The sequence below is a fragment of the Theropithecus gelada genome, chromosome 2 (genome assembly GCF_003255815.1).
Source record: "Theropithecus gelada isolate Dixy chromosome 2, Tgel_1.0, whole genome shotgun sequence".
Classification (NCBI taxonomy): Eukaryota; Metazoa; Chordata; class Mammalia; order Primates; family Cercopithecidae; genus Theropithecus; species Theropithecus gelada.
The window spans coordinates 61847258-61873544 of record NC_037669.1 but is presented as its reverse complement, the minus strand read 5'-3'; the positions used below and the strand labels follow the sequence as shown (position 1 = coordinate 61873544).

At 39.1% G+C, this 26287-nt stretch overlaps 1 protein-coding gene across 4 annotated transcripts in view; it reads left to right on the top strand.

Annotated features, from left to right (window-relative positions):
* The window catches only part of CNTN4 (contactin 4), a 998936-nt gene that overhangs the window by 951090 nt on the left and 21559 nt on the right, over positions 1-26287 (top strand). For 3 of the 4 annotated variants that reach the window (XM_025375521.1, XM_025375524.1, XM_025375523.1), the window contains 4 exons: positions 14180-14355; positions 19261-19381; positions 23029-23187; positions 25540-25689. In XM_025375521.1, the coding sequence (XP_025231306.1) occupies positions 14180-14355; positions 19261-19381; positions 23029-23187; positions 25540-25689 (606 nt within the window). The remainder of the gene's footprint in view (positions 1-14179; positions 14356-19260; positions 19382-23028; positions 23188-25539; positions 25690-26287) is intronic. The other variant, XM_025375525.1, reaches the window with a different exon arrangement.

Below are 26287 nucleotides of genomic sequence, written 5' to 3'. Positions count from 1 at the left end.
ATAAAGGCAACCATGTAGTACAGACCCTGACACATGGTAAACACTTTCTGTACATAAATTGCAAGGACGATGAGAGTTGATGGTGCTCAACACTGGTGATGGGGCCATCATGGTATCACCACCATTTGCCTAAGAACTTGAAACGGAAATTCCAGTCCACAGAAACCATCATCAATAGGAAATCTACTTGTTTTCTGTCAGTTATTTTTCTCCTCATAAAAATGACCTATTAGATAACCACAAAACAAAAGGGAGAGTGTTTGGTCGATACATTCCTAAACAACTTGATAAATATACTACAGTATTAGCTTTTGGTGACAGTAATAAAGGTAGACATTTTAAGAATTTCTTTTAAACACATACATTAAATCTTCTGTTGAAAGGCAGTGGGCTGACAGATGTCCAAAAGTCATAAGTTAAAGTAAACTCTTCTAGCACCAAGGTGAATGCTCATCTTTATCCTTAGCAAACAGAGAATCTTTTTTTAAGTCATGCAATCCTATAGATACTGCATTTTCTTTCTCCATGTTTTACCTCCTTTTCAAACCTGTGGTTTAATGATTCTGAATTTGCCACCTTTCTCATCAGTTTCACAATTAATCCTCTGGGTAATTTTTCAGTGACATCTTTTCCTTTTGGAATGTGCATTTATGCAGTCCTCTGACTTGAGAAGCCAGATTACCATTGGTGCATGAAGTGTCTTTGGTGTCTTTGGATTTAGCTGCTAGCTTGAAGCATCTGGCAATCGAACATAAACTCCTGTACTTGAGCATTCATGCTTGAACCAGAAATTACTTTGTCATCTCCACTGGCTTTTATTAAGCAGCCAACAGCTGCCTTGGAACTATGACTTACTACAGTGAGCTGGTTCCCTTAGAACATCACCCTCTTCTTACTCTCAAAATAAGTGTCTCTTTTTCCTTTCTTCCCCATGCAAATCTTTGGCATCAATAGTAATGGTAATAATAGTATCTCATACTCTGTAGCTCTTTATGTTTTATGAAACATGTTAAAATCCATTAACTCATTTTGAATTTCATAGTCATCCTGGGATGCCAAATACCATCTCCTCCAAATTACAGATAAGAATACTACAGCTCAGAGACGTCGAATGACTTGCTGGTGGTTTCATGCCTAATCAGTGCTGTATGGCCAAACCTAGAAACTAGGCTTTTAGACACTAAATACAGTGTTTTATATATTTCATCATGATTACATTTGTAGCAAAACCTAGGTTAGTATCAGAGAGTCACTAAGAGAAAGTCTTTTACTCCCTGAGAAATAACGTCCAGCAACTATTTCTGAGATGAACTCTATACCTGGGCTGATTTCCAGTGAACTGAGAGTCCTGCTTATTACTGGTGCTCCAGCATTGTTTGGGAGCTCCTGCCATGGGAAAATAGCAGGGTATCTTGTTGGTCGCCACGTTGCCAAGTGAAAATTGCATCCTGCATGAAAAGTGCCCTCTGGGGTTGTTAAACGTGTCAGGTCCTGCCTGGTATGGTAACCAAATGCAAGATAACCTTTTTGTGGAAAGCAAGCATGTGATGGATAAGAAATGATTTTGTAAACTTGGAATGATCTATAAATGCAAAGAACCATATGCCTTGCACATCTTGCCTGCTTGAGTAAATGAATGATTTTTCTTATGTATCTCTCTGTGAATATTGGTTTATTTAATGCTGCAGCAGTTTGCAAACTCTGTTCACTCTTTTGCACTGTAGCCCAGAGACACACCCTAGGGAGTTGGCATGTGTCATACAAATAATGTGTACCTATTTTTTACAACCTAGGCTTGGGTCTTGCCTCACTGTCTTTCCTACCAATACTTTGCTATTAGATTCTAATGGATAATCTAGGAAGTGAATACATTCCTGTAAACTTTAGCAGATTTTATTGAGGAACAGACATTTAAATGTACACACTCACACACACACACACACACCCACCCCTACCTAGGGGTTTTGTTTGTTTTAATTCAAGTGAGTAACATGTTTGTGGAATGAGGAGGTCATTAATGTTTTTTGACTAACCAAGACCTAGCCAAAAATCTATTTCTCTTTCTGCCCTTAATCTCTTTCTGAAGTATCCTGCCAATTTTTAATGCTGACCGTTTCTCAATATTTTCAGTCTGTAGTAGTACTAGAGTGCTTCACTTATCACCATGGCAAAGCCTTTAGAGAACAGTAAATGTGGATTTGGAAAATATGGGACTTTGGGTCACATCAGAACTCAGACTTAAATTTCAGGCAACTTTTAGTTGGAAGTGGCAAGATACAGCTTATCTGCAAATGACTGTAATTATAAAGATAGAGCTTGCCCAACAAAGGGTTTCTATTTTAATATCATAAAAACCAAAAGATGGAATGGTGCTCCACAAAACACTGCCTTTTCACTTTCTAAAAATTCTTTTCTAGCTCTGTGTACTTCACATCATGTGAATGTCATTTATTAGCATGTGATGTCTTTGTGGAGCAGAGGATTCCACCGCTCTCTGCTTGTCTGTCTTGCTCTGTTTCTCTGCATTTTCATCTCCTTTTCCTTGTCTCTTGGCTTTAACATTCTTTCCACCTCCATTATCCTTCATATTAGATTAGATCTAACTTTTAAATTATTTGATGTATCTTTATATTTTGTGTTCCCTGTAATTTAAAAGACATGAAAAGTTGTAAACATCTCTCCGAAAATAAACTAAATTAAGTCGCTTTAAACTTCCCCGACCCTCGATTGATTTTTTTTTTCTCTTTGGGTCAGCAACTCTCAATAGAGAGAAAAGTTTCCCTATCTCTAGTGTGGAAGATTGGACTAAATGTGCAGTGACCCTCAAACCTGCTCCAGAGAGTAGCTCTTCCTTACAAGAGTGAGTCTTCCAATGATTTGCCTCTTTCTCTTCAAAATGAAAAACAGTAACAAAGTCTTAATTCAGGCCTCTTCAGATTTTCATTCTCCCTCCTTTAAATTTCATTGAATGTGTTTATGGATCCCACTATGAAGCAAACAATGCAGCAGGAAGAAGAGTCTCTTTTAGTTAAACTCATAATGCCTTACCTAGCTGCACACAAAGGGGATATTTCAACAATTGCAAGGGACCTAAGAGCTATTAATAGTTGCCCATTCTGAAGGGTTTCAGGAAAAAGTTGACTTAGAATTACAGACAGGCCCTCAAACAAGCTAGTCAGGGGTGGACCAGACTATTGGGGGTGGGGGAGGGAGGATTGTTTAAGGTTTTGTTTTGCAGAAAGCATTATAATCCAACCCTACCTACATCAAATAAAGACAGGGTAGCTAATATTATCTACCAAGATATTAATACCTTCTATTTTAAGCTTCATATGCTTCTCCGTGACCTCATCTCAAACCTATAAGCAAACAAAGAAGTACTGCTTTAGAATATGCGAATTATTGCTTCTTTCCCAAGATGCAGTCCTTAAGTAGAGGAATCTGAAAACATGTAGAAAATTGCTAACAGGAGCAGGTTAAACAGAAAAAGACGGACACTCTCCTTCTGCTGAGGTTTCAGCACCATCTACTGTCCAGAATATTAATTCTTCCCCACATTGCACTGTGTATGAATGGGCACTTGGTTATTCCTTTGCATGTAATCGCAATGGAAGGCATTGTCTTTGGAATTCATTGTCCTTGCCTCAAGGTGTACACTTCCTTTCTTTTATAGTTTAAGTAAATATTCGCTTACTTTGTATCAGTAGATGCAGCCCAATGCCCAACAGATGCAATAATATTCCTTTAATCAGCAAAGATCTTATTATGCCATTCTTATGCATTGACTATAATGAAATTTACTGTATTTCACTGACACTAATGGGATTTTGGGGGGACTATTTTGCTCTGTGAGTCATAAGAGAGAGTTACTTATGTGCAGTCGCTGAAATAAATAGAAAACATTCTAATTATTATTTGATGAAAATGTTTCTTTGTGGGTAAAAGATATCTGTGGTTCCCATTTATGATTCTTTTTGATCTTCCATCATAGTCAAAGGCACTCCATAGAGTGATTTCAATTATACCTTGATTCAAAGATACAGTGTATTTAATTTGTCATTGAGAATAGTCTTTTCCTAGTCCTTTTAGATTGTCATTTCTTTCAAATCATAAAGAGAGCTTCAAAAAGAAAACGTGAGAGGGCAAATTTAACATATTTCCCCCTTTCCTCTTCTGTTATTACTTGCTATTTTGCTTGAGGAGATATTCTTATTCATAATGGAAGGTTAGGCACCTGCAGAAAATTGTTTGCATTTAGAAAGACATCCCAGATGAGAAACCCTGCTACTGAAATATGGCACAAATCCAAACCCAGGAGGTTTGCCTTCCCTGGTGATGGGTAAAAATTAAAACAAACAAGTTGACCGTGAATGACTTTAAGACAGCTTATATCTTGCTTATTAAAAACAAACAAACAAAAATCTCCTTCTTAATAGTTGTAACCAAGTTAGAGACTTGGGAGGCAACCAAGAGCATTGGAGCGTCATTCGAACAGTCTTCATAATGAAATAGGTGCTTTATGCTACACATTTTGACCAGGCAAATCTAATAACTTTGATTACCACTTGGCTGCTTGTTTCCCAAGTACCTATACTTGGCCACCCTCAATTGGCTTGTGCATAGCAGTTTCCCTTTGTGGCAGTCAAGCTTATTAAACAGCTCTGCTTTGTGATTTTCCCCCAGTCCTTGAAAATAGATCGGTAAGCATTCCGCTCAGGGGCGATTTGTAAATTGCTTTACAGAAGGCTCCAGTTTGTGCTCATGCCAACTGGGGTCAAACTTTGCCTTGTGTTTTCTTATGATGCCATTTGTCAAGTTGCACACGTTGTTCCAAGAACCAGGTCACAATACTACGTGGCAGTGCTTCTTGGTACGAATCGATTAAAAACCTTGATTTGTGAAAGTGCCCTATGCTAGTGCTGTGTTTTTTTCTGCCACCTAAAAGGGCGGATTTACTTGTCGTCAGCCAAAATACACTTACTGTTCTTTTTCCAATTGGTTCCTCTTCCCGTCTTCTTAAAACACATTTAATTATGTTAACAAAAGAGAGGTAAGATAAATAAGGGTGCTATTAAGAGAACTAGCCTATGTTTTAAAATTGTAAAAATTCCCAATTCACAGGCATAGTTCCTCAATGGAAAACAAATGTTAGTGAAAAGTAAATGTGTCTAAAAGAGATCAAATGCGTAAAGAATTTTCCAAAGAGCAAAATTATAAGCAAATTAGATCCTTAGGAACAAACCAAATATATAGATGTCTGATATTATGTGAATGATGATAACCTGAACAGATTTTATTTCATCAGGCTATTTCAGCAGTTAAAGCTTATCCCTAAAATCAGGACTTGGAGCTGAGCTCCCTTCCAGGAACCTGGGGCAGACAAAAATTTCTACCCAGATTGGAGATCTTTAAAGGACATTTACCTGTGGCCAGAATGGGCAGCAAGGCCACCCCCAAAAAAGAGCCAGACCTGTACAATGTGGGGTGCAATGCCCTTTATTTTGCTATGCCGTGAAGCGCAAACCCCAAATTTTTCACATAACAGGCCTTTACAACCACACAACAGGGAGAAGTGGGTGCTCATGAGGAAGAAAAAACTTCACTTGTAAGATGAACTCCCAAACCAAAATTACAAAGACCTTGAGGAAGTCTGCCACCATAAGTGACAATCAGCAAATAGAACAAATGGCACCTTCAAAAGTAGCAATAATGGAACCACCTGAAAAGGACTTTTAGCTAAGTATATGTAGATTTCTCAAGGATAACCTCACCCACCCCATCCATCATTTCCTACTTCCCTCCTTACCTTCCTAACAGAATGGATCTGTTTCTGCAAAGTAACTCAGGAGGAATAGAACAAACTGGAAACTGTGTTTTCATTTGTTTGTTTTGAGAGCTGCTTCAAAATGTAGATCCTAATGACCCAGCAGAGAATAGTAATTATAAAATTAATCAATGTTTCTCCCATTTAAGGATGAATTATTCTCTAAAAACTAAGTATAATTTTAAGTAATGCCTTGCTCCTGGCAATAGGTATTTTATGAAAGTATTAATTCAGATTTTCTCCCTGGTGTGAAATGCAAAAACTCAGTGTTTAAATTTTAGGGAACTGATATATTTGCTTTACTCATTCTTCTTTTTATAAGTAGCATAAAACTTTAATTTTTAAATGGCATATGCTCTAGAATTAGGATTCGCCATCTTTTTTATTTTATTGTTCTGTGGAGTATTCATTTTAAATATTTACATTTTAAGTACTAAAGCAATCTGAGCAACCTTCCCTTTCCTGTCTGGCACAGAAGAGTAATCACAGTGAGTGAGGATGCAGAATGGTGAGATGGGTTGGAGAGCTGTATGGAGACATGGTTGTGGGTGAGTATAGAGGTGGTGGGCAGAGGAAACACCTGGCAGGGTTGACAGATTGGTTATACTGAACAAAATGTAAGTTGATTAAGGAAATTAGGCAATGTTTTCAGGATAAGATATAGAAATATTTATAGATGTGTAGGTATTATACATGTATATACACACAGATATTTCCCAGCTCTGTTGCTGAGAGGCCCTAGGATCAACGACCCTCAGTAACAATAAGCACATTGGGTCTCCACCTCTTGATTTCTCAAAGCCATCCTCCACTAAAATAGAACCAGAGCTCCCTGACAAAATGACTGACTCTAGGACTATTGCAGGAAAAAAGTATAACATGAACCTTACTGGACCAGAAAGTAAAGAAGCACTTAATGAATAATAATAAAATGTAAAACATACAAAGAGCCCAACTTAAAGGACTCCCATTGGCCAAAATGGGGACAATTTGAGAGTCAGTATAAATAATGTTAGTAATGTATTACCACCTGTCAAAATAAGCCACGAATTTATCCTAATGTAAGTAAGTATATAAATAAATGGGAGAGAGGGGAACTCTCTTCCTTGGAGTAGAATGTCAGCTGATATATGTAGAAGGAAAGATAGCAATGGAGAATCACCATTTGACAACCATCATAAAAGTCATTAATTCAGGCAGGAGTCTTCAATGGATTCCAAGGCTGGCGGGTACAGGTTTGATGACCATCAGGTACTGGTGTAATCTTGGAATACCTCCCCACATAGTACTCATTATTTATTGTTTATTTTAGTTTATTATTATTTTTGAGACAGAGTCTCACTCTGTTGCCCAGGCTGGAGTGCAGTGGGGCGACACTGCAACCTCCATCTCCTGAGTTCAAGCAATTCTCTTGCCTCAGCCTCCTGAGTAGCTGTGACTACAGTGCACCACACCCAACTGATTTTTGTAATTTTTTTTAGTAAAGGCAGGATTTGACCATGTTGGCCAGGCTGGTCTGGAACTCCTTGCCTCAAGTGATCTGCCTACCTCTGCCTCCCAAAGTGCTGGGATTACAGGCATGAGCCACTGCAGCCAGCCAAAATACTCATTATTTACAAGGGTGTAAATGGTAAGAATAAGATGGAGAAGGCAGGCAAACACCATATATATATGTGTGTATATATGTATATATGTGTGTCTGTGTGTGTGTGTGTATTTGTGTGTGTATGGTGGGGAAAAGGGGTGTGTGTGTGTATATACCCCCCCACACACACACATATATGTATATGGGGGAGAAGAAAATAAGCAAATACAGTAAAATACTACCTACTGAGGAGTCTATATGAAGGTGAAAGAGTTCTTTGTACTTTTCTGGCAAACTTTCTGTATATTTGAAATTATTTCAAAATAAACTATTTTTTAAAACCAAGGAAAAAGAACAAAATGTGGCCTTATAAGCAAATTCAGTAATAAACCCAGATGAAGGGCCAGTGCTTGCCTGGTGAGTGCTGAGTTAACCTTCAGGTGGTTCCTTTTTAAAATTCCATATTCAACATAAGTCAGGGTAAATAATAAGAAATACTTAATATAGCCTCCTGATTTATAGTACTTCAAGATTCAAGGCCTTATTTTCATCAGTCTCCAACAGGGCCACCCACAGATCTTCCATAACTTATCTTTAACCAACTCACATGAGTAGGAACAGAACTAGGCACCAGGGACTTATAAAAGTGTAAGATCTAGTCCCTGACTCCCAGAAAGCTGATCAGTTATGGGGAGAGAAGCAGGACACGTGTAAAAAAGACAAATGATTTTGCACAACAGGGCACTAGCTTAATGTTGAAGAAAAAAGAACAGTTAATTCCGATGAGCTTCATGAAAGGACAGGATCACCAGTGAACAGGGTGGCCAGGAAGGGCATGTGGGGAGGTGGCTTGGATTCATGGGCTCTTCAAGACAGTAGGCTTTTTCCAGCCTGGCTGGCCATTAGCAGAACCTGGCATCCCCTCTCTGAGGGCGCCCACCTCCACCTGAATACCTCCAGAAATGGAGATTCATGTTCTTCTGTGGCAGCCTGTTTCCCTGTTGGAAAGGTCAAATTAGTAGAAAGTTCTTCGTTCCACGGCGCCAAAATATGCCTGTTTGTAGTTACTCTTTGTTTTCTACTTTGGGGCAATGCAAAATAACCTTAGCTTATCTTCCGCCTATAAGCCCTTCACATATTTGAGAACTACTGTCATGTCTCTCCTAATTTACCTTTCTCATGCCAAATACTTTCAGTTATTTTAGCTGTTATGGAATTATTAGGCCTTTCACTAACCCAGGTATACTAATGTATCAATGAATCTAAAACATGTTCCTCATAAGCTGTGGTCTGACTAATGCAAAATACAACCAGATTATTACCTCCCTAAATTGGAACATCATGTGTTATTAATGCAGCCTAAGATTGCATTCCCTTTCTTTGCCAGCTGCACGGACTCCGTGCACACTGAAATGCTCAGGTCTTATCTATGTGAGCTGCCAATCCCCCAGTATGTGCCTAGTAGCTGATTTTTTAAGTGTAGTTTTTTGCCTTTACCCCTATTAAAGTTTGCCTAGGTGAAAAGGTTGGTCCCGCTTGAAATCACTGTGAATCTTGATTCTCATCTAATGTTTAGGGTATGCCTTTTAGATGTGTGTTTTATGCAGAATTGATACAGTTTATCTTGCATTGATTTTTATTGAAAAGAGGGTACCAACTATAGAATGTTGAAATTCATCCCTAGAGATGCTATCTCAGGATTATTGTCATCATTAATCAGCAGTCTTTGCTGTGGCATTTAAATATTATTAAAAATAATTATCTGACCAGTCCCCTTGTATCATTTGAGGTGAGCTTGCTGTCTGTTCTTTGACTAGCTCCAGACCTTTGAAGAATCCCACTTTTAAATTCTCCCTATAAAAACTAATTTAAGGAAAAAAGATACAATCCTACTGAAAGGCATCATCAAAACCATTACAGTCAAAACATTTGTTAACAAAAGGGATGAGTCTCCTTCCACGAATGAAGATGACTAAAACACACATTAAATACTATCGTGATAGGCACAAATGAATATCTTGGCACTGTAAATGAAAGATAAAGAAATTATAAACTAAAATAGAAGAATTGATAGGGTATCAGGAAAGCAACATTGAAATGGAATTCTTATCCTGAGGACCCAAAAGCACTTATTTTTGGAGATAATAAGAACTATCAGCCAGGTATGGTGGCTCACGCCTGTAATCCCAGCACTTTGGGAGGCCAAGGCCGGAGGATCTCTTGAGGCCGGGAATTTGAGACCAACCTGAGCAGCGTAGCAAGACCCTGTGTCTACAAAATAATAAAACATTAGCCAGGCACCAGTGGCTCATGCCTGTAATCCCAGCACTTTGGGAGGCTGAGGCAGGCAGATTGCCTGAACTCAGGAGCTTGAGACCAGCCGGGGCAACATGGCAAAAACCCTGTCTCTACCAAGAATACAAAAAAAAAATGGAATTAGCTGGGCATGGTGGTGTGCACCTGTGGTCTCAGCTACTCAGGAGGCTGAGATGGGAGGATCGTTTGAACCTGAGATAGGGAGGTTGCAGTGAGCCAAGATTGCGCCTCTGCACTGCAACCACAGGGAGAGAATGAGACCTCATCTAAACAATAGAATAGAATAGAATAGAATAGAATAGAATAGAATAGAATAGCCGGATGTGGTGTTGCGTGCCTCTAGTCCTACCTTGATGGGAGGATTGCTTGAGCCCAAGAATTTGAAGTTATGGTGAGCTTTGATCATGCTGTTGCACTCCAGCTTGGGCAACAGAACAAGACCCTGTCAAAAAATAAAAAACATAAAACATTGCAGTGTTTTAAAAATAGAATTCTTATCCAATGGACCCCAAAACACTTCTTTTTAGAGATAACAAAAGCTATAAATCAGAAAGTTTTTCCACCAACAGTGAAAGTGAAAATGTAATAAGGCTTGGATACGTGTTGTGATTTATACATCTAATTGTGGATCTGATTATTAACTGAGTAGTTAATATTATTAAAAATAATGGTTAATAATTAACTCTTCCTCATGGTTATAATCCTTAAAACAAAGCACTTAGTTTACCTTTTGTCATTTGTACATTATAGAAAACACCATAGAAAGTAAAAGAATTTTTCATTTTTACTCTAGGAGAATTAAGCACTTGGTAAATATATATGTTTTTAAGCATCGGTCCTCTGGAGTTCAGAATTTATCATTCTACACAGTATGAACCAACCACAAGTAGGAAAGTTTAGGGATGTTGTTGGTCCTATTTATTGTTGCTATTTAATTACATCCAAATCCAGCCATCAGTTCACATCTTGAGTTCTAATTGCCTTTGAGATTTCTATGCACAGAACAATAGCTGAAGTGACTCTTCAGAACAGAAGTCATAAATATAGGTTCTTCCTGATCTTGATGAATTAAAACCAAAGGAGAGGAGACAGTTTGTTTTGCGGGAAGCCATCTGTTTGTATACAGGGTTTGTATTCAAATTTTAGGAAATTAATCAAGTAAAAAGCATCAAAATTCACAACACAGAAAACAAGAGAACAAACATACACTTTGAGAAAACCAAGTCGCTAATGAGATTTTTGAACCTCTTTAGTTTAATCTTTTCTTGTCCCTAGGAGACCTCTCTGGTATGTGTACAGTACATGACGTTGCATTGATTCTTGCTACTTCAGGGCTCAGCACATGAATCGGCGACAAGTGCTGAGTTAATGAATCAGCAGCTGTCAGCACAACAACTGTACCAACATAATCCTTGATTCAGGGAACTTCTCTGGTCCTTGGTTAAAAGACAGCTAAGTTTACCAATAATAAAAATCTGTCCCAGATCCCTACATGTGCATAAAGAGGTGAACGTTTCTTTATGAGAGAAATGTCATTCAGAAACGTGAGCCAGAATTTCACACGGCTCTAGGCTTTGGGGTATGTGCCATCTCCTTGCTTCTTGCCCAGAAGTTGTCAGGAGATAGGGAGACAGGTTTGGGGACTGGAGACTGGACATTTGACTCCGCACTCATAAGTTTGATGTGTAGGCTTAGAGCTAGAGCCAGCATTTTGGCATAAAATCATCACTGCTTGTTACCTAAGGCAGTAACTTCATTACTCATGCAGTGAAGCCCTCTGCAACCATCTGCACCCCATGGCAGAAATTCTTTAAATTCCTTCTGCATTTGAATATCTTCAGTTGACTACATATAATCAAGAGTGCAAATTGCTATATTATGCCCTTAGACTTATTCTCTGCATGATTTGCATGTGCATATCATGTTTTCAGTGAAAAGAAAGGCAGAATCGCACAATAGACAATATCTTAACGACTCTTAGACATCAGTCTGTTCATCGGTTAAATAGGGATGATAATAGTACCTATTTGTTAGGAATAAATGAAATAATTCATGTAAAGTGCCTAACAGTGCTAACGGACTCACTTATTATGAATGTTCTTATTCCCTCAGCCTCTGTTATGTCTGTTATCTGTGTAAACACAATCCATGCTTGGTGGATAAATCAACAAATAAATGAATTAAAATGAAAATCTAAATTGCAGAATCAGTGGGCAGCTATTTAAAGTAGAATTAGGCAACATCTTTATCAAATAAAACCCATAGAGATATATTATTTTAGCCTGGGATCTGTTTCAGTCTTCATTTTTTACTTGCAGAAAATGTAAATTAAAAAACGTCAAATGACATGTTAAGTCAAAATGGGGCTACTCCTTGATGTTTGCTTAGAATAATATTTGTACTTACCTCTTTTCCTCATTTAAAATAAAATAAAATAAAAAACTTAATCACTATCTATTCCTGATGGTAAGTGAATCAACATAGCAGATTTTTATTATGTAGCCCTCAAAAGCCTCGGGTTTTCAAATCAGGGGTTTTCTACCCCATTACCTCTTTGCTGGCAGTACCTGTTGTTCACTTCTCATTTCATGGACATCACTCATTTAACAGTGACTGAAAGCACATTCATCTGTTTATCATGATCTTTTCCTATTTTTAGAAAACAGCAAAAGTATATCCCACTACTAGATTATAACCTATTTAGGACAGAGATTTCCCTTTTCTAGCTATCTGAGAGATTTTCTTTCTGTAGTTGAATAAAAGGATAGAAAAAAATGTTTTAAATACTCTCTTTAAAGAGGAAATTTTAGCATGGGTTATCAGTAAGTAAGACTCACAAAAATTCTCCTATCAGATATAATTTCAAAATTCCCAGCTGATATTTTAATCCAAGAGATCCCCTGAATAAATATTTATATACCTCATAGCCTGAAATGCAATCCCATGACTATGGGAGAGGATTAGTCAGTGTTCTTTCATTATTTGGTTTGGTTTTGGTTTGTCTTCTTTGTAATTGTTTGATTGGCTCGATGTGGTTTGATATATAGAAATTTCTGGAATATGGCCTAATTCAGAATTGTATTCTTTAGGCATGCATATGGCCTTTACATTGAATCCAAACTGCTTCTCACGTGTGTACTCTCTGACACCATTTATGAAATCATGTTGCACAAAAATAAGGGACTATGGGTGTGAATGTAGTTTTAGAGTTCATAAGCTGTCTCAGCTAAGCAAGCCCATTCTATTCCCAGTTTTAACTATAATGTAAAGGGTGAATTTTAAAGCTAATTGATGTTCCTTATTTAAAAAAAAGTAATATACCTATATCATTTTGTCAATGATGTTCATTGCAGCATTATTTATGATTTCTAATTAGAAATATTAGAAAAATGTCTAATAAAATTTGCTAAAATGCCAACTAGTTTCAAAATTGTTAAAACTATAAGCTTAAGGCAGATTATAAAAATATGTTGACAAAGGAATAAACATGCTGATATAATATTGAGGAGAAAAAGGAAAATTGTATGTGTCTCATGTTTTTAATGGTGTAAAACAAAACAACTGAAAAACTATGAACCGAAAAGACTGGGGGAAATTATACCACCACGAAAATAGATGTTTTATCCAGATAGGATTTGTTTTTCTTTTTCTTTTTCTTTTTTTTTTTTTTTTTTTTGGGACGGAGTCTCGCTCTGTCGCCCAGGCTGGAGTGCAGTGGCCGGATCTCCGCCTCCCGGGTTTACGCCATTCTCCTGCCTCAGCCTCCCGAGTAGCTGGTACTACAGGCGCCCGCCACCGCGCCCGGCTAGTTTTTTTGTATTTTTTTGAGTAGAGACGGGGTTTCAACGTGTTAGCCAGGATGGTCTCGATCTCCTGACCTCGTGATCCGCCCATCTCGGCCTGCCAAAGTGCTGGGATTACAGGCTTGAGCCACCGCGCCCGGCCAGGATTTGTTTTTCCATTCCTTCTTTTAATTTTCTTTTAATTTAGGAAATTCCCTGTGCTAAAACATTTATTACTTTTATAATAGAAAAAAAGAGCCCAACAAACTTCAAGTCAACATGGATTTTTCCTGTTTGCACTCAGCTGAAATGTAGCTTTCTAGTGAAACTGGAGAGAGATGAAAACCTTTTCAAAGAAGCAATTCAGAGCAGGCTGCCAGAAAGTAAGCCCTTCCATGAACATCTTTAGAGATCTCACCTCCATGCTCCCTGACTGAGTTCTGTTGCTCTGAGAAGGTTCACGTAATGAGTGTTTTCTTCTTTTCATATTAAAAATGACCTCCTGGCCTGAGTCTGAGCTTCCCAGATGACTGAGGTTTGCTGGTCACAGCCTCAGAAAAAATAAAGCAAAATTACTTAGTATTTCATCCTGCTCTTGGAGTCTACATTTTATTTCCTCACGAGCTCACAGACTTTGTTGTTGTTATTGTTTGTTTTATTTTAACTCTCCAGATCCAACAAGGGTCATGGTACCCCCTTCCAGTATGGATGTCACTGTTGGAGAAAGCATTGTTTTGCCGTGCCAGGTAACGCATGATCACTCGCTGGACATCGTGTTTACTTGGTCATTTAATGGACACCTGATAGACTTTGACAGAGATGGGGACCACTTTGAAAGAGTTGGAGGGGTAAGTATTAATATCAAACTATCCACAGGAAACACAGTGTGCAAATGAACTTCTCGAAACTGACTCAGACTAACTTGTTTGGACCAACTTAACAATATATTTAAAGTTACTATTTTAGAATTTTGTTCAAGTAATCTTATGGCAAGAAACTCTTGGTTAATTCCTGCTCCTTTTTGCACAATAAATGTGGCACCACTCATTGAACAACCTGTATGGCAGGACTGCTCTCTAACTGGCACCAATCCTACAGGTTAATTATTCATTCCTGTGTATGGATTAGAAACTAAGGGTCACAGACATTGGATGACTTGCCTTGGCCTCATAGCTACTGAATTGCGGAACTCTGCTTAAAACTTCAAATCTCAAACTCTGTGTCACATATCATATCATATACCCTAGAATCTGATTAAGAAAATAGCTTAAGGATGGATTCCTTCTGCTTTTAGGCTGCTAATTAAACTCCCTTTGACCTTGTAGAAGGCTCATCATTGTGAATTTAGGGTTTTCTTTCTTGAATTTGAAAGTCTGATTGGGTTATTTACTATCTCCAGGTAATTTGAATTCAAAATGATTGGATTTTCAAAATGCCTTACTTTCCGTAACTATGTATTATCATTGAACACATAACAAGAAGAGGTTAAATCTGAAAACAATTTATGTCTATGACAATCATTGTCAAAAAAAATTTTTCTGCTCTAACACAGCTCTATGGTCCCATTGACAATAAAGATTGACTCTGACTGCCATTTTTATGAAGGAGTCCAACCAAAACATAGCAGAATATAAAAATGGGGCCCTGACTTGAAGAGCCCTCCCCACTTTCTAGGCTGCCATAAAAATCTGTCCACCCCCTTTATGTTGAGAATAAGTGGCCTAAAGTCATCCATATGATATAGTGAGAGCATATTTTCCACCCAAGTACAGTACTAGCCCTGTTCATTACATTCTTACTACCTTTATCAAACAGGGTTTTTGCAGTTGAGTCACAGAACGCCAAAAACAATTTCAATGACTGTTGTCTCAATTCTATGCCAAGAGTGGTATCTGATTGGTACAACTTTAGATGGCACAGGAAAGAAGTTAATTAGTTACATCAGTGGATGCCTGGGTTCACTAGGGATTATCTCTTGGGACCCTGGTTGAGAAAGGCTATATGAAATTGCCAAAGTAAACCATTCTGGACCTCTTTCACATGGTTCAGCTTAATAACATTGGCTAAGTGAGAGAAATATTAACTACCTCACAAAGACATTGGAGATATTGAATATCTTGAGGTCTAGAAAAGTACATAGCCCAATGTCTACCACAAAAGAAGTACTTGATAAACTTTAATGGTGGTATCAACTGAAGGAAGGGTAACATTGATTGTAATAACAGGAAAGTATAAATCGAGAACATTCTTCATAAATTAAGCTGAATGTTCTCACATTAAAACCAATTTCTTGGGCAGGAGAGAGATTAAAAATGCTAAATCTCAGAATGGTGCAAGCACCAACCAATCCAAACAGATGCCTGAGCAATCGAAGTGGATGTCCTACCATTCAGACACATGTAGCCTTTCTGCCAGAATGGTGCCAGGGCTAAGGCAGAAACAGGGACACCCTAATGAATCAAACACTGATGACCACCCTTTTGTAAAGACAGCCGTCCGTAGAGCTGCTCACATTCATCTTTCATATGGGAAATGTCTGTTTCCTCTGTTAAACTAATGCTAACACTAATCAACTCCTGCTGAGAAATACATAGAAAATTAAGAACAGCACAACCGCATGTGAGATTTAAGTGTATTAGCCACTAGGATCATTAATGTCTATGGAGTCAGGACTTGACAATAGAAGAGAAAAGCAAGTGCAATTCTGAAGTCAAGCCTATTTCAGTTTCAGCTTCCTGGGTCAGCATGGTGGAGATGATGTTTGGTATAGAGTTAACCTATGGAGGTTTCAGGAAAGTTATTATTTCATTGTCCTCTGATACCCCCATCCCCACTGAGTATTCTGTCAGGAACACAACAGACTGCAGTGGTGGAAAATAAGCAGATGCTGTCGTTTTCTTTGGTAGGAACATAAAAAATGTAGATCTTAGTTAATAGTTGGGTCTGGATGACTTCAAAGGGAAAGAGAAAGTTATTGTGGTCTGCTTTGATGAGACTCTTACCTCACTCCTATTTTTTTCTTTGTTTCAGTTTTACTTTAAAAACACAAATCCAGTCAAAATGTGTAAATAACTAGAGTACTCTCTAAATCGCAAATTCAAGATTTTCTATTAATAGGTTGCTGTGCTCTGAAATATCCAGGCTACAAGTTTCTTTGACATTTAAGCCCTTGATGAATAATGTGAATTAGTGAGATGGTGTAGGCATTTCCCTCAGGCCAATGTGCACCTTCCCTGCACACATCCCCAAGGACATATTTTTTATTTAAACCTGTATTCAAAGTCCCAATATGTGAAATTTCTTAGGTAAAGTAACAATAATCTTAATAATGATGATAATAGTGATAATTCCTTATATTTGCAAAGTGCCTCATCATTTATCAAGTACTTTCTTATATACACTTGACCCTTGGACAACATGGGTTTGAGCTGTATGGGTCCACTTACATGTGGATTTTTTTCTACCACACTCAGATTGCAAATACAATATTCATGGGATTTAAAACCCGCATATAGGCCGGGCGCGGTGGCTCAAGCCTGTAATCCCAGCACTTTGGGAGGCCGAGACGGGCGGATCACGAGGTCAGGAGATCGAGACCATCCTGGCTAACCCGGGGAAACCCCGTCTCTACTAAAAAATACAAAAAACTAGCCGGGCGAGGTGGTGGGCGCCTGTAGTCCCAGCTACTCGGGAGGCTGAGGCAGGAGAATGGCGTAAACCCGGGAGGCGGAGCTTGCAGTGAGCTGAGATCCGGCCACTGCACTCCAGCCTGGGCGACAGAGCGAGACTCCGTCTCAAAAAAAATAAAAATAAAAATAAAACCCGCATATATGGAGGACTGACTTGTCATATACTCAGGTTCCAGAGGAGTGACTGCATGACTTGAGTATGTGCGGATTTTAGTGTACTACGGGTCCTGAGTCCAATCCCCTGTGTCTACCAAAGGATGACTGTAATAACTCCTTAATCCTCACAGAAATCTTGTCAAATAGGTTAACAATTATTTTCTCATTTTATTGAGCAATTATAAGACTTGATCCGTAAACAGTGGCATCTGGATGAGAAGCCAAGTGTTACAAACAAAAGACGTTTTGGGTTAACATACCATAGCTTTACCTGAATTAGATTTAACATCTTTGACATGTTTGTTTCACAAAGAAAATGGATCATGGCCATCAGTAATAACAGTTTAGAGTTAATCTATGCTTCACAGTTTTCAGAAGATTTTCACATACACAGATTATCTCATTTGATTTTCACAACCTAGCACATAGGTCAATAAAGGTCTTTCAAAAGTCAGTAAATTAAGGCCAAGAGAGATTAAGAGATTTAGATGAAATCACACAGCAGAAATCAGCCCAAGACAGCTAAGCATCAAAACTGTAGCTCTTCCTTCACTCCATGCTTTGGCATCTCTTCTAATCCTATTTCTAATTGGCAAATCTATCTCTTCCATTATCCTGTGAATGTGACACTCTATACTTGGATGGAGATAACCAAGTACATATTAGTTTTGAAATAGCATGAGGATATGGTCTTTCTGGATGCTAGTCCAGTGTTATTGTTAAGAACAGGGACTATATGGCTCAAATCCTGGCTCTGCCATTTTCTAGCTATGTGACTTTAGGCAAGTCTCCTAACCTCTTTGTGCTAGAATTTCATCATCTGTAAAATAAGGATCACAAGAATACCTGCCTCAGAGGACATGTGAGTATTTAGTGAGTTTAATCCAAGTAAAGCACTTAGAAGCTGCCTGTCATATAGTAAATACCATTAAGCATCATCCATTACTATTGTCATTGGAGAAATAGCAACAGAAGAGTCTGTGTCAATTTCCTATTGTATAATTTGGAATGGGAAAATGAAAGAGGGCCAATATATCCTAAATTATCTTGTCATCCATTACGGGTTTAGAATGAAGTGTAGTTTTTCAAATCTGGCCTCTAGAGTGGTCTCTTCCTCAAGCAGCTATTCTCCAAACTTTAGATTAACAGAACTGTGAACCAAACTTCAAGGTGTAGCAGTGTTCTTCAGGTAAAATGCTGCCTTTGTGATCGCCTGTGGAATCATCTCCTCACATTTATTAAAAGTACTGTGTTGGCGAACACTGTAGAAATATTTCTGGGGCACAAAGACATCTAAACCAGGATGTAATTAGTCCTATTCATCTGCTAATCAAACATGCATTTGGCATTTGGAAAACAAATTAGCACCGTTCCATACTAGGTGGTGCAAGATTTCCTTGGAGAATCTGGTCTTCCTAATCCTTTAATTCAAACCTGGAAGCAATAAAAATGCTGGCTGTAAGAAAGGGTTGTGAGGTAAAATGCAGATACCTCCACATGTGGGCTTGCTTCCATTTTCCAAATACAGAGTTCTAAAGTATCAGAATGCCAACCAAGGCTCTAGGCTGAGGGCATTTCTGAAGAAATTCACAAAACTAGATCAAGAGCCATCGTAGTGCATAGTACTTACGTAATATGTAAGTTACATCCTTCCAACGTGGGTGGCAAACTGCTCCAGAGACTCAGAGAAGCCAGACACCTGAGGTCTTGTCGAAGATGTGTTCTGAAAATGTTGGTGTTCTTATCTCTCAGGCAGGCTCACATATTTTTAATAGGCCATGGCTTGCATCACTAATGTTTTCATCAGCCAGTGTAAAATAAATCCATTAGTCACAGTGTCCTTCATGTGATAATGATATTTAGAGCTCATTAAAAAGTAATTGTAGCCACTTTCCCCTACTTTATCAGCAGGATTCAGCTGGTGATTTGATGATCCGAAACATCCAACTGAAGCATGCTGGGAAATATGTCTGCATGGTCCAAACAAGTGTGGACAGGCTCTCTGCTGCTGCAGACCTGATTGTAAGAGGTATTGGATTTTGTTGTTGTTGTTGTTGTTGTTGCTCTTGAAATATTTTCATGATCTCTACTGTAGCACAGCGTTTCAAAAACCTTAGTGGTTTAGAATTATGGGAAAAAGTCAGGCAGACGCTGAACATTGTAAACAGTGGCTAACAGTCCACAGAAGTTTCTGGTGCATGTACAGTTCCTCAGTGGGGGTTGTCAGAAAATGCACCGAACACATCCAGTAACTTTACACTAAAAGGATAATCGAGTAAATCGAGTACCCGATTACAGCTGTTGGAGTTGATATGACCTTCTAGAACAAATTTAGGTGAACAAAAGCAGATAGTTTAAAGAGGGATTAAACTGCCCCTTTTTATGTTTCCTCTGGGCTAAATTGAATTAGTATAACAGCAGCTTAAGTAAAATCATCAGGTTTATCCGAGTTTCCTTTTTTCCCCTAAACTTCACAGTGCTGTTCAGTTTCTAAAACAGGGTTTTGGGAGAGGACACTTCCTGACTGCCTGGGATGTAGTAAATGAGCTAAGAGCTGATGTAAATACTAACATTTGTGAGATTCTTTTGAATATTATCAGCATGACCTAATTTGGACCTAAGAGCTATGACCCCCACCCCCCGGCTGAGTAGCACCAACTGAGTACATTCCAAGCCTCAACAAACCAGTTGGCAAAGGAACTGTAAAAGGACTTTTAAGAAATATTTTTAAATGAAAATTAAAATCTTCACAAACCAGTGTACCTAACAGAATCCAACCTATGCATGCTCAGGGGTTTTCTATAGCATTAAAAGAGAGGCCAATCCAGACATCAAAATAATCTCTTGGCTAGAATCTCCTTCATCAGAATCCCTAACTGTTGGTGTTCAGGCATCTTTGGCCAGCTGGCAGAGTGCATGGCAAAACTTCGAATGCAAGAAAATAAAAATTTAGGGTATGAGAATTGGAGGCAGGGTTAATCTGCATGCACAGAGAACAAGGTATTATTGGAAGCCATAAAGAGTGTTGCTATATCCTCTAGGCATAATGTAAGGGGGAGAAATGTGTGGGAGTTAGCAACTTAAACTAATTGTGAAGAGAGGTTCCAGAAAAATAGCGATTCCAATGTGTCTGCTTTGTTCCCCTTTAAATTGCCTTTAAAAAACCTTTCAGTAACAGTGCAGACAAGGGCTAGAAATGAGAAAAAACTTTCAACCTAGGTAGATCTGCCCACAGAATAACTTATAGAAATGTGTTTATTTCCATTTTAAAATACACCAGGCTGGTCTGCCCTCCCCTTGGGGACAAAAGAATTCTGTTGTTGAAAATTTATCCTCTATTTAATTAGGATAATGTTCAGATTAGCAGTTAAAACACCAATAAATTAGACTAATGAATATTTAAATCAGTAATACTTGAAGTTCTTAAATGATATTGTATACTTCATTTCACAGAAAATAACATTAAATACCAGGAGGAATTTGCAAATGCAGTCTAAAAGAAAATCTAGTCTAATCAGTTAATAAGGCCAATAAATTAATATGCCATTTAAAACCATAATCTTTCATGTTATCTCCTTCGGCTCTGCCCTTGCAGCTCTTCTTGTACATTACAGAGGGGGAGGCAGGAATGTATTTCACCACCCTGAAAGAGATTTTCATATTTGAAACCTATAGCGGCTTTGAGTCTTGGCTCCAGATCCTTTGATTTGCTGAGGGCTGCTCTATTTAACCTATAGCACTCTAATGGCAGCCAGAAAGTCCATCCTTCGTGAGGGAGAAGCAGACCCCAGAATCAAACTAATCATCCCTTTGCCGTTGCCTGAAACAAAATCTTCTACATGCCCCTGAGTTTGTTATCATTTTGTTCAGAGGGCAAACATTTGTACATTTTTCATTTTGAAAGAGGGAGTCAACTTCCCTAAAACAAAGTTGGTAAACATTCTGTAAGGTCATATCTATGCATGGGTAGGAGCGGGTGGCAGGAAGATAAAAAAAGAAACAAATCCAGGAAAGTACCATCTTCTCTCCAGTGGCCAAATTCATACCAGCCCTTCATTTCCTTCCTATAGAGAGGCCAACAATGGACTCAGATATTTCCTATCGATTTAATTCTTTGAAGAGTTTAGAGGGAAACACTTTTCTATCTGTGGTACTTAGATTTTAAAGGCCATCAGTGCAGCATCCATAAAGAAAAAAGGTGGGGAATGCTCGGATGAGAAAACTGGTGAAAAAAATTATATTGTCTTCAAGACTTTATCTGGTTAAAAGGGGTTGCAAGACCAAAGGTTACATTAGCTCGCTCTAGGTGACATTAGACTGACATGCTGAAATGTCACCATGGAAAATTAATCAGTTCCAGGATACAGATTTCCAGACATTTCATTCAAGAGTGGGAGGGAGAAGATAAATTTAGTCTCACCTGTGGGTCTATAAAAGTGATTTTTAAAAAAGGAAAGAGAATTTAGGGCATCACGAAAACGGTGAAGGAGTGAATCCTAGAACAAAGTCTAACTTCAGGAAATTGCTGTTAACTTTGCACTGCTCTGTGAGAGGTCTCTTTTCTCCCTGTCCCTGTGACATGGCCCGATAGTATTTGGGTAGTACATTTGATTGCTAGACTGGGGATTAGCAAACCCCTCCTAGGAACATCTCCTTATGCCCGTCTAATGGGCATGAGGTTTGTCATTATGTCCCCTCACCATCACCTTCCCTCCTGAGGTGGTCAATTGTACCTTGTTAAAAATGCATTTGACTGCCTGGTAAGAGATTTTCATGTTGGAAAGTGGGATAGCTGCGGGTCTTTGCTCTGGCTCTGTTGATATTTTGTCTTTGCCTGCCAGCTGCTTTCCATCCTTCTAATTCTTTATTAGTTTCAAGCCTTCATTTAAATCTGATTTCCTCCCCTTTCCATGGTTTAAGTACATGGACAGAAATAATGAACATCAGGAAGAGAAGCAGAAAAATACAGGTATGACTTGCAGAAACTACAAATGAGAGTCTTTAGAATAAAGCCCAATTTTGAAATTGCTTTGAAGAAGGGAGCGCTTTGACTCTTGCGCACCGGCCATTTTCACAGCAGTTCCCTTGCACGCAAGTGTGTGCTCATATGGGATGCAGGGTTGGGGGTGAAGAGAGTGCTAGTAATTACAGTGCAGCAGAATGTGCAGAGCAATACTGTAACCTTCAAAGTTTTAAAGCCATTTGTGCTTAAATCTATATTCTCAGTGGTAGAAATAACCGTTTCCAGCAGACTATACTCTTTATGAAATCAGGAGCAATATCTATCTTTTCTCACTACCGTATCCTCAAATAACAGTGTCTGACCCATAGTAGGAACCTATAGATAGATAATGAATTAATGAATGTGGGCTCTTATGGTACCCCAGTATTCCCTATTAACATTAAGTATTCAATTGTAATTATTTGTTTACCTATTCGTTTTTCATATTAAACTCTGGGACCCTAGAAGGAAGGGGCTGTGTCTCATTCATCTCTGTGGTTTCCAAGCCCAAGAAAGTTCCCAGCACATAGTAGGATTCAAAAAGGATTTGACAAGTGATGAATCTGTGAATGGGTAAATAAATGAATGGGTCAATGCCCCACTCAAATATGTGGATCCTTCACGTGGGTGTTTGAATACACTGTTCCAGTTCTGGGGGTCTTACTCTTTCCCAGGTCCTCCAGGTCCCCCAGAGGCTGTGACAATAGATGAAATCACAGACACCACTGCTCAGCTCTCCTGGAGACCCGGGCCTGACAACCACAGCCCCATCACCATGTATGTCATTCAAGCCAGGACTCCGTTCTCCGTGGGCTGGCAAGCAGTCAGTACAGGTACCATATTGGATGCTTGGCTCAGAGACATTGGGAATTCAGCATACTGGACACAGCACTGTGGCAAGGAACATCTAAGTTCTCATTCAGACACTACTACAAATGATATATTGTGGCAGTGTTTCCTTAACCTCGGCCCACTGTACTATTGTTAGTATTTTTCTTTATATCGAATCACAGTTAGGTTTTTTTAAACTCATCCTAAGGAATAGTATCTGTGAAATGGTATGTCCGGGCCAGATTTGGTGGCTCACGCCTGTAATCTCAGCACTGTGGGAGGTGGAGTTGGGTGGATCACTTGAGCCCAGGAGTTCCAGACCAGCTTGGGCAACGTGGCGAAACCCCCTCTCTACAAAATATACAAAAATTAGCCTGGCGTGGTGGTGCATGCCTGTAGTCCTAGCGACTCGGAAGGCTGAGGTGGGAGGATCGCTTGAGCCCAGGAGGTAGAGGTTGCAGTGAGCCAAGAAGACACCGCTGAACTCCAGCCTGGGCGACAGTGAGACTCGATCTCAAAAAAAAAAAAAAGTCTGTTGTGCTGGTTGTATATATATTTTCCCTAACACACATTAAAAATATATTAGTTATAAAAATAAAATGCATCAATCTGTATTACCTAAAATCATCTGTGTAGCATTGTGGTACACTTTGGAAAGCAGTAGATTCTGCTTGACTATAGTCACAGACTTTGTAAAGTTTACACAGTGCTTTCAAAAAACCAGTAACTGAGGATTATAGGGAGCCTCCTCACTTGCTGCCCTTTTTTTTTTTTTTCTGAGACAGGGTCTCACTCTGTCACCCAGGCTGGAGTGCAGTGGTACAATCACAGCTCACTGCAGCCTCGACCTCCTGGGCTCAAGCAGTCTTCCCACCTCAGCCTGTTGAGTAGCTGAGACCACAGGCACAGGCCCCCACACCCAGCTAATTATCTAAAATTTTTTGTAGAGACAGGTCTTGCTGTGTTGCTTAGGCTGGTCTCAAACTACTGCACTCAAATCTATTCTCCTGCATCAGCCTCCCAATTGCTGGGATTTCAGGTGTGAGCCACTGTGCCCAGACCCAGTTTTTTAGATGGATAAATTTGGGGATAAAAAGACTTGAGATTTCTTTTTAACCAATTTTACAAATTCTTTAAAACAAAAATTGTTAGCAGTAGCACTTCCATCCTGTTTCCCTTTATTACATTTATTCAGCACTTCCTATTTTTTAAAAGGTTTCACAGTTATTTCTCTTTGCATCTAAAATAATTCTTATACCATCCCCACTTCTGTCAGTACCTCCAAATTGACTCATTTTCTTATTTAGATTTCATTTAAGGATAAATTGGATGAACAAGTAGTTATTACAAACAAGATACACACTCCTCTAGACAGCAAAGGTAGGCTATATGGCCTTGATGTTTTGAAGGAGAATATGCCCAGTGTTGCGCAATTCATATGAATCTTGTTGATTTTAACCCCAGTTTGTTTTATCATTTTTGTTTACCAATCCTTAGAAACGGGTTTGTGTTTCCTACTGTAATCACTGAGTCACAGGTGTGCTTTAAGAAGGAAAGATGAGAAAAATATGAAAGTTAGGAGATGAATTCTAGTCCTGACTACTAATCAGCTGATCTCTATACATCTTCATTTTCCTCTTCTGTTAAATGGACACAATAAGAATTGTTTAAGAATAAATATAGGCCAGGCGCAGTGGCTCACACCTGTAATCCCAGCACTTTGATAGGCCACGGCAAGTGGATCGCTTGAGCCTAGGAGTTTGGGAGAAGTCTGGGCAACATGGTGAAATCCCATCTCTACTAAAAATACAAAGTGGCATGCACCTGTAGTCCCTGCTACTCGGGAGGCTGAGGCACAAGAATTGCATGAGCCTGGGAGGTGGAGGTTGCAGTGAGCCGAGATTGTGCCACTGCACTCTAGCCTGGGCGTCAGAGAGAGAGACCCTGTCTCAAAAAAAAAAAAAAAAAAAAAAAAGGAAAAAAAGAATAGAATACTTTTACCTTTCTCAGAGGACGGTTGAAATAATGTGTCTGGCACTACATAATAAATGCTGAAACACATGTGAAGGGGTGATAGTAATGATTGAGTCGGGTGGCTTGGGGCCTTGTGGACTGCATGTCTTTTATGATGTCATCTGCTGGTATCTGATTAGAGTGTGTTAGTTTCACATACAGAGATAGTTCTGAGATTACTTCACTGAAACAACTGTTGATGCAGCTAATATCAGAACACCTACACTGCCCTGAATGCAATAACCATGAGGATGGGTGGATGTTCCTATCTTCCTAGCGTAATCTCTGCATTTGTTTTCTGAGAACCTATGAAACAGCCACTACCTTTTGTTGTCTTTCAGTCCCAGAACTCATTGATGGGAAGACATTCACAGCAACCGTGGTGGGTTTGAATCCTTGGGTCGAATATGAATTCCGCACAGTTGCAGCCAATGTGATTGGGATTGGGGAGCCCAGCCGCCCCTCTGAGAAACGGAGAACAGAAGAAGCTCGTGAGTAGCACCCGGGATTCAGATCATCTGTTCTGCCAGCTGCTGTTCCTTAGGAAAAGGCTTTGAATTCTTGCTGCTCTTCAGCGCTCATGCTGCTCTGTGTTAGCACACCCTTCACCTCAAATGATTATAATGGTAGAAATCAGGCCAGGAGAAGCCCAGCTGAGCATGCAATGGGTTTCAATCCAGAGTTAAGCTTCCTTCATTAGGTCCACCTGTACAGCAACAGGCACACTGCACTTAGTCCTCTCAAAAGGCAGCCCTTTCTTCATTGGTTCATTTGTCACCGAGATTCTAACAGGATTTCAAAAAACAATGCCCTACATTTCAAATAAAATTATCTCACATAAGTAACTAATGGCAAAGAATAATTTCTGGCTGCTGTGGGCACAGCAACCGTGGGGTAGTCCTGCTTAGAATAGAAATAAGAAATAAACCAATTTCTTCAGAAATGTTTACTGAGATTTTCTTAGGGTATAAACCATTCCCTGAAACTAAGTTTCAGAACACCGTGCTAATTCAAACAAGACTAGCCAGCAATTTAGTATGGCCCTCTACATATACAGCTTGAATGAGCACGGGGAGAGAAGAACAAGTT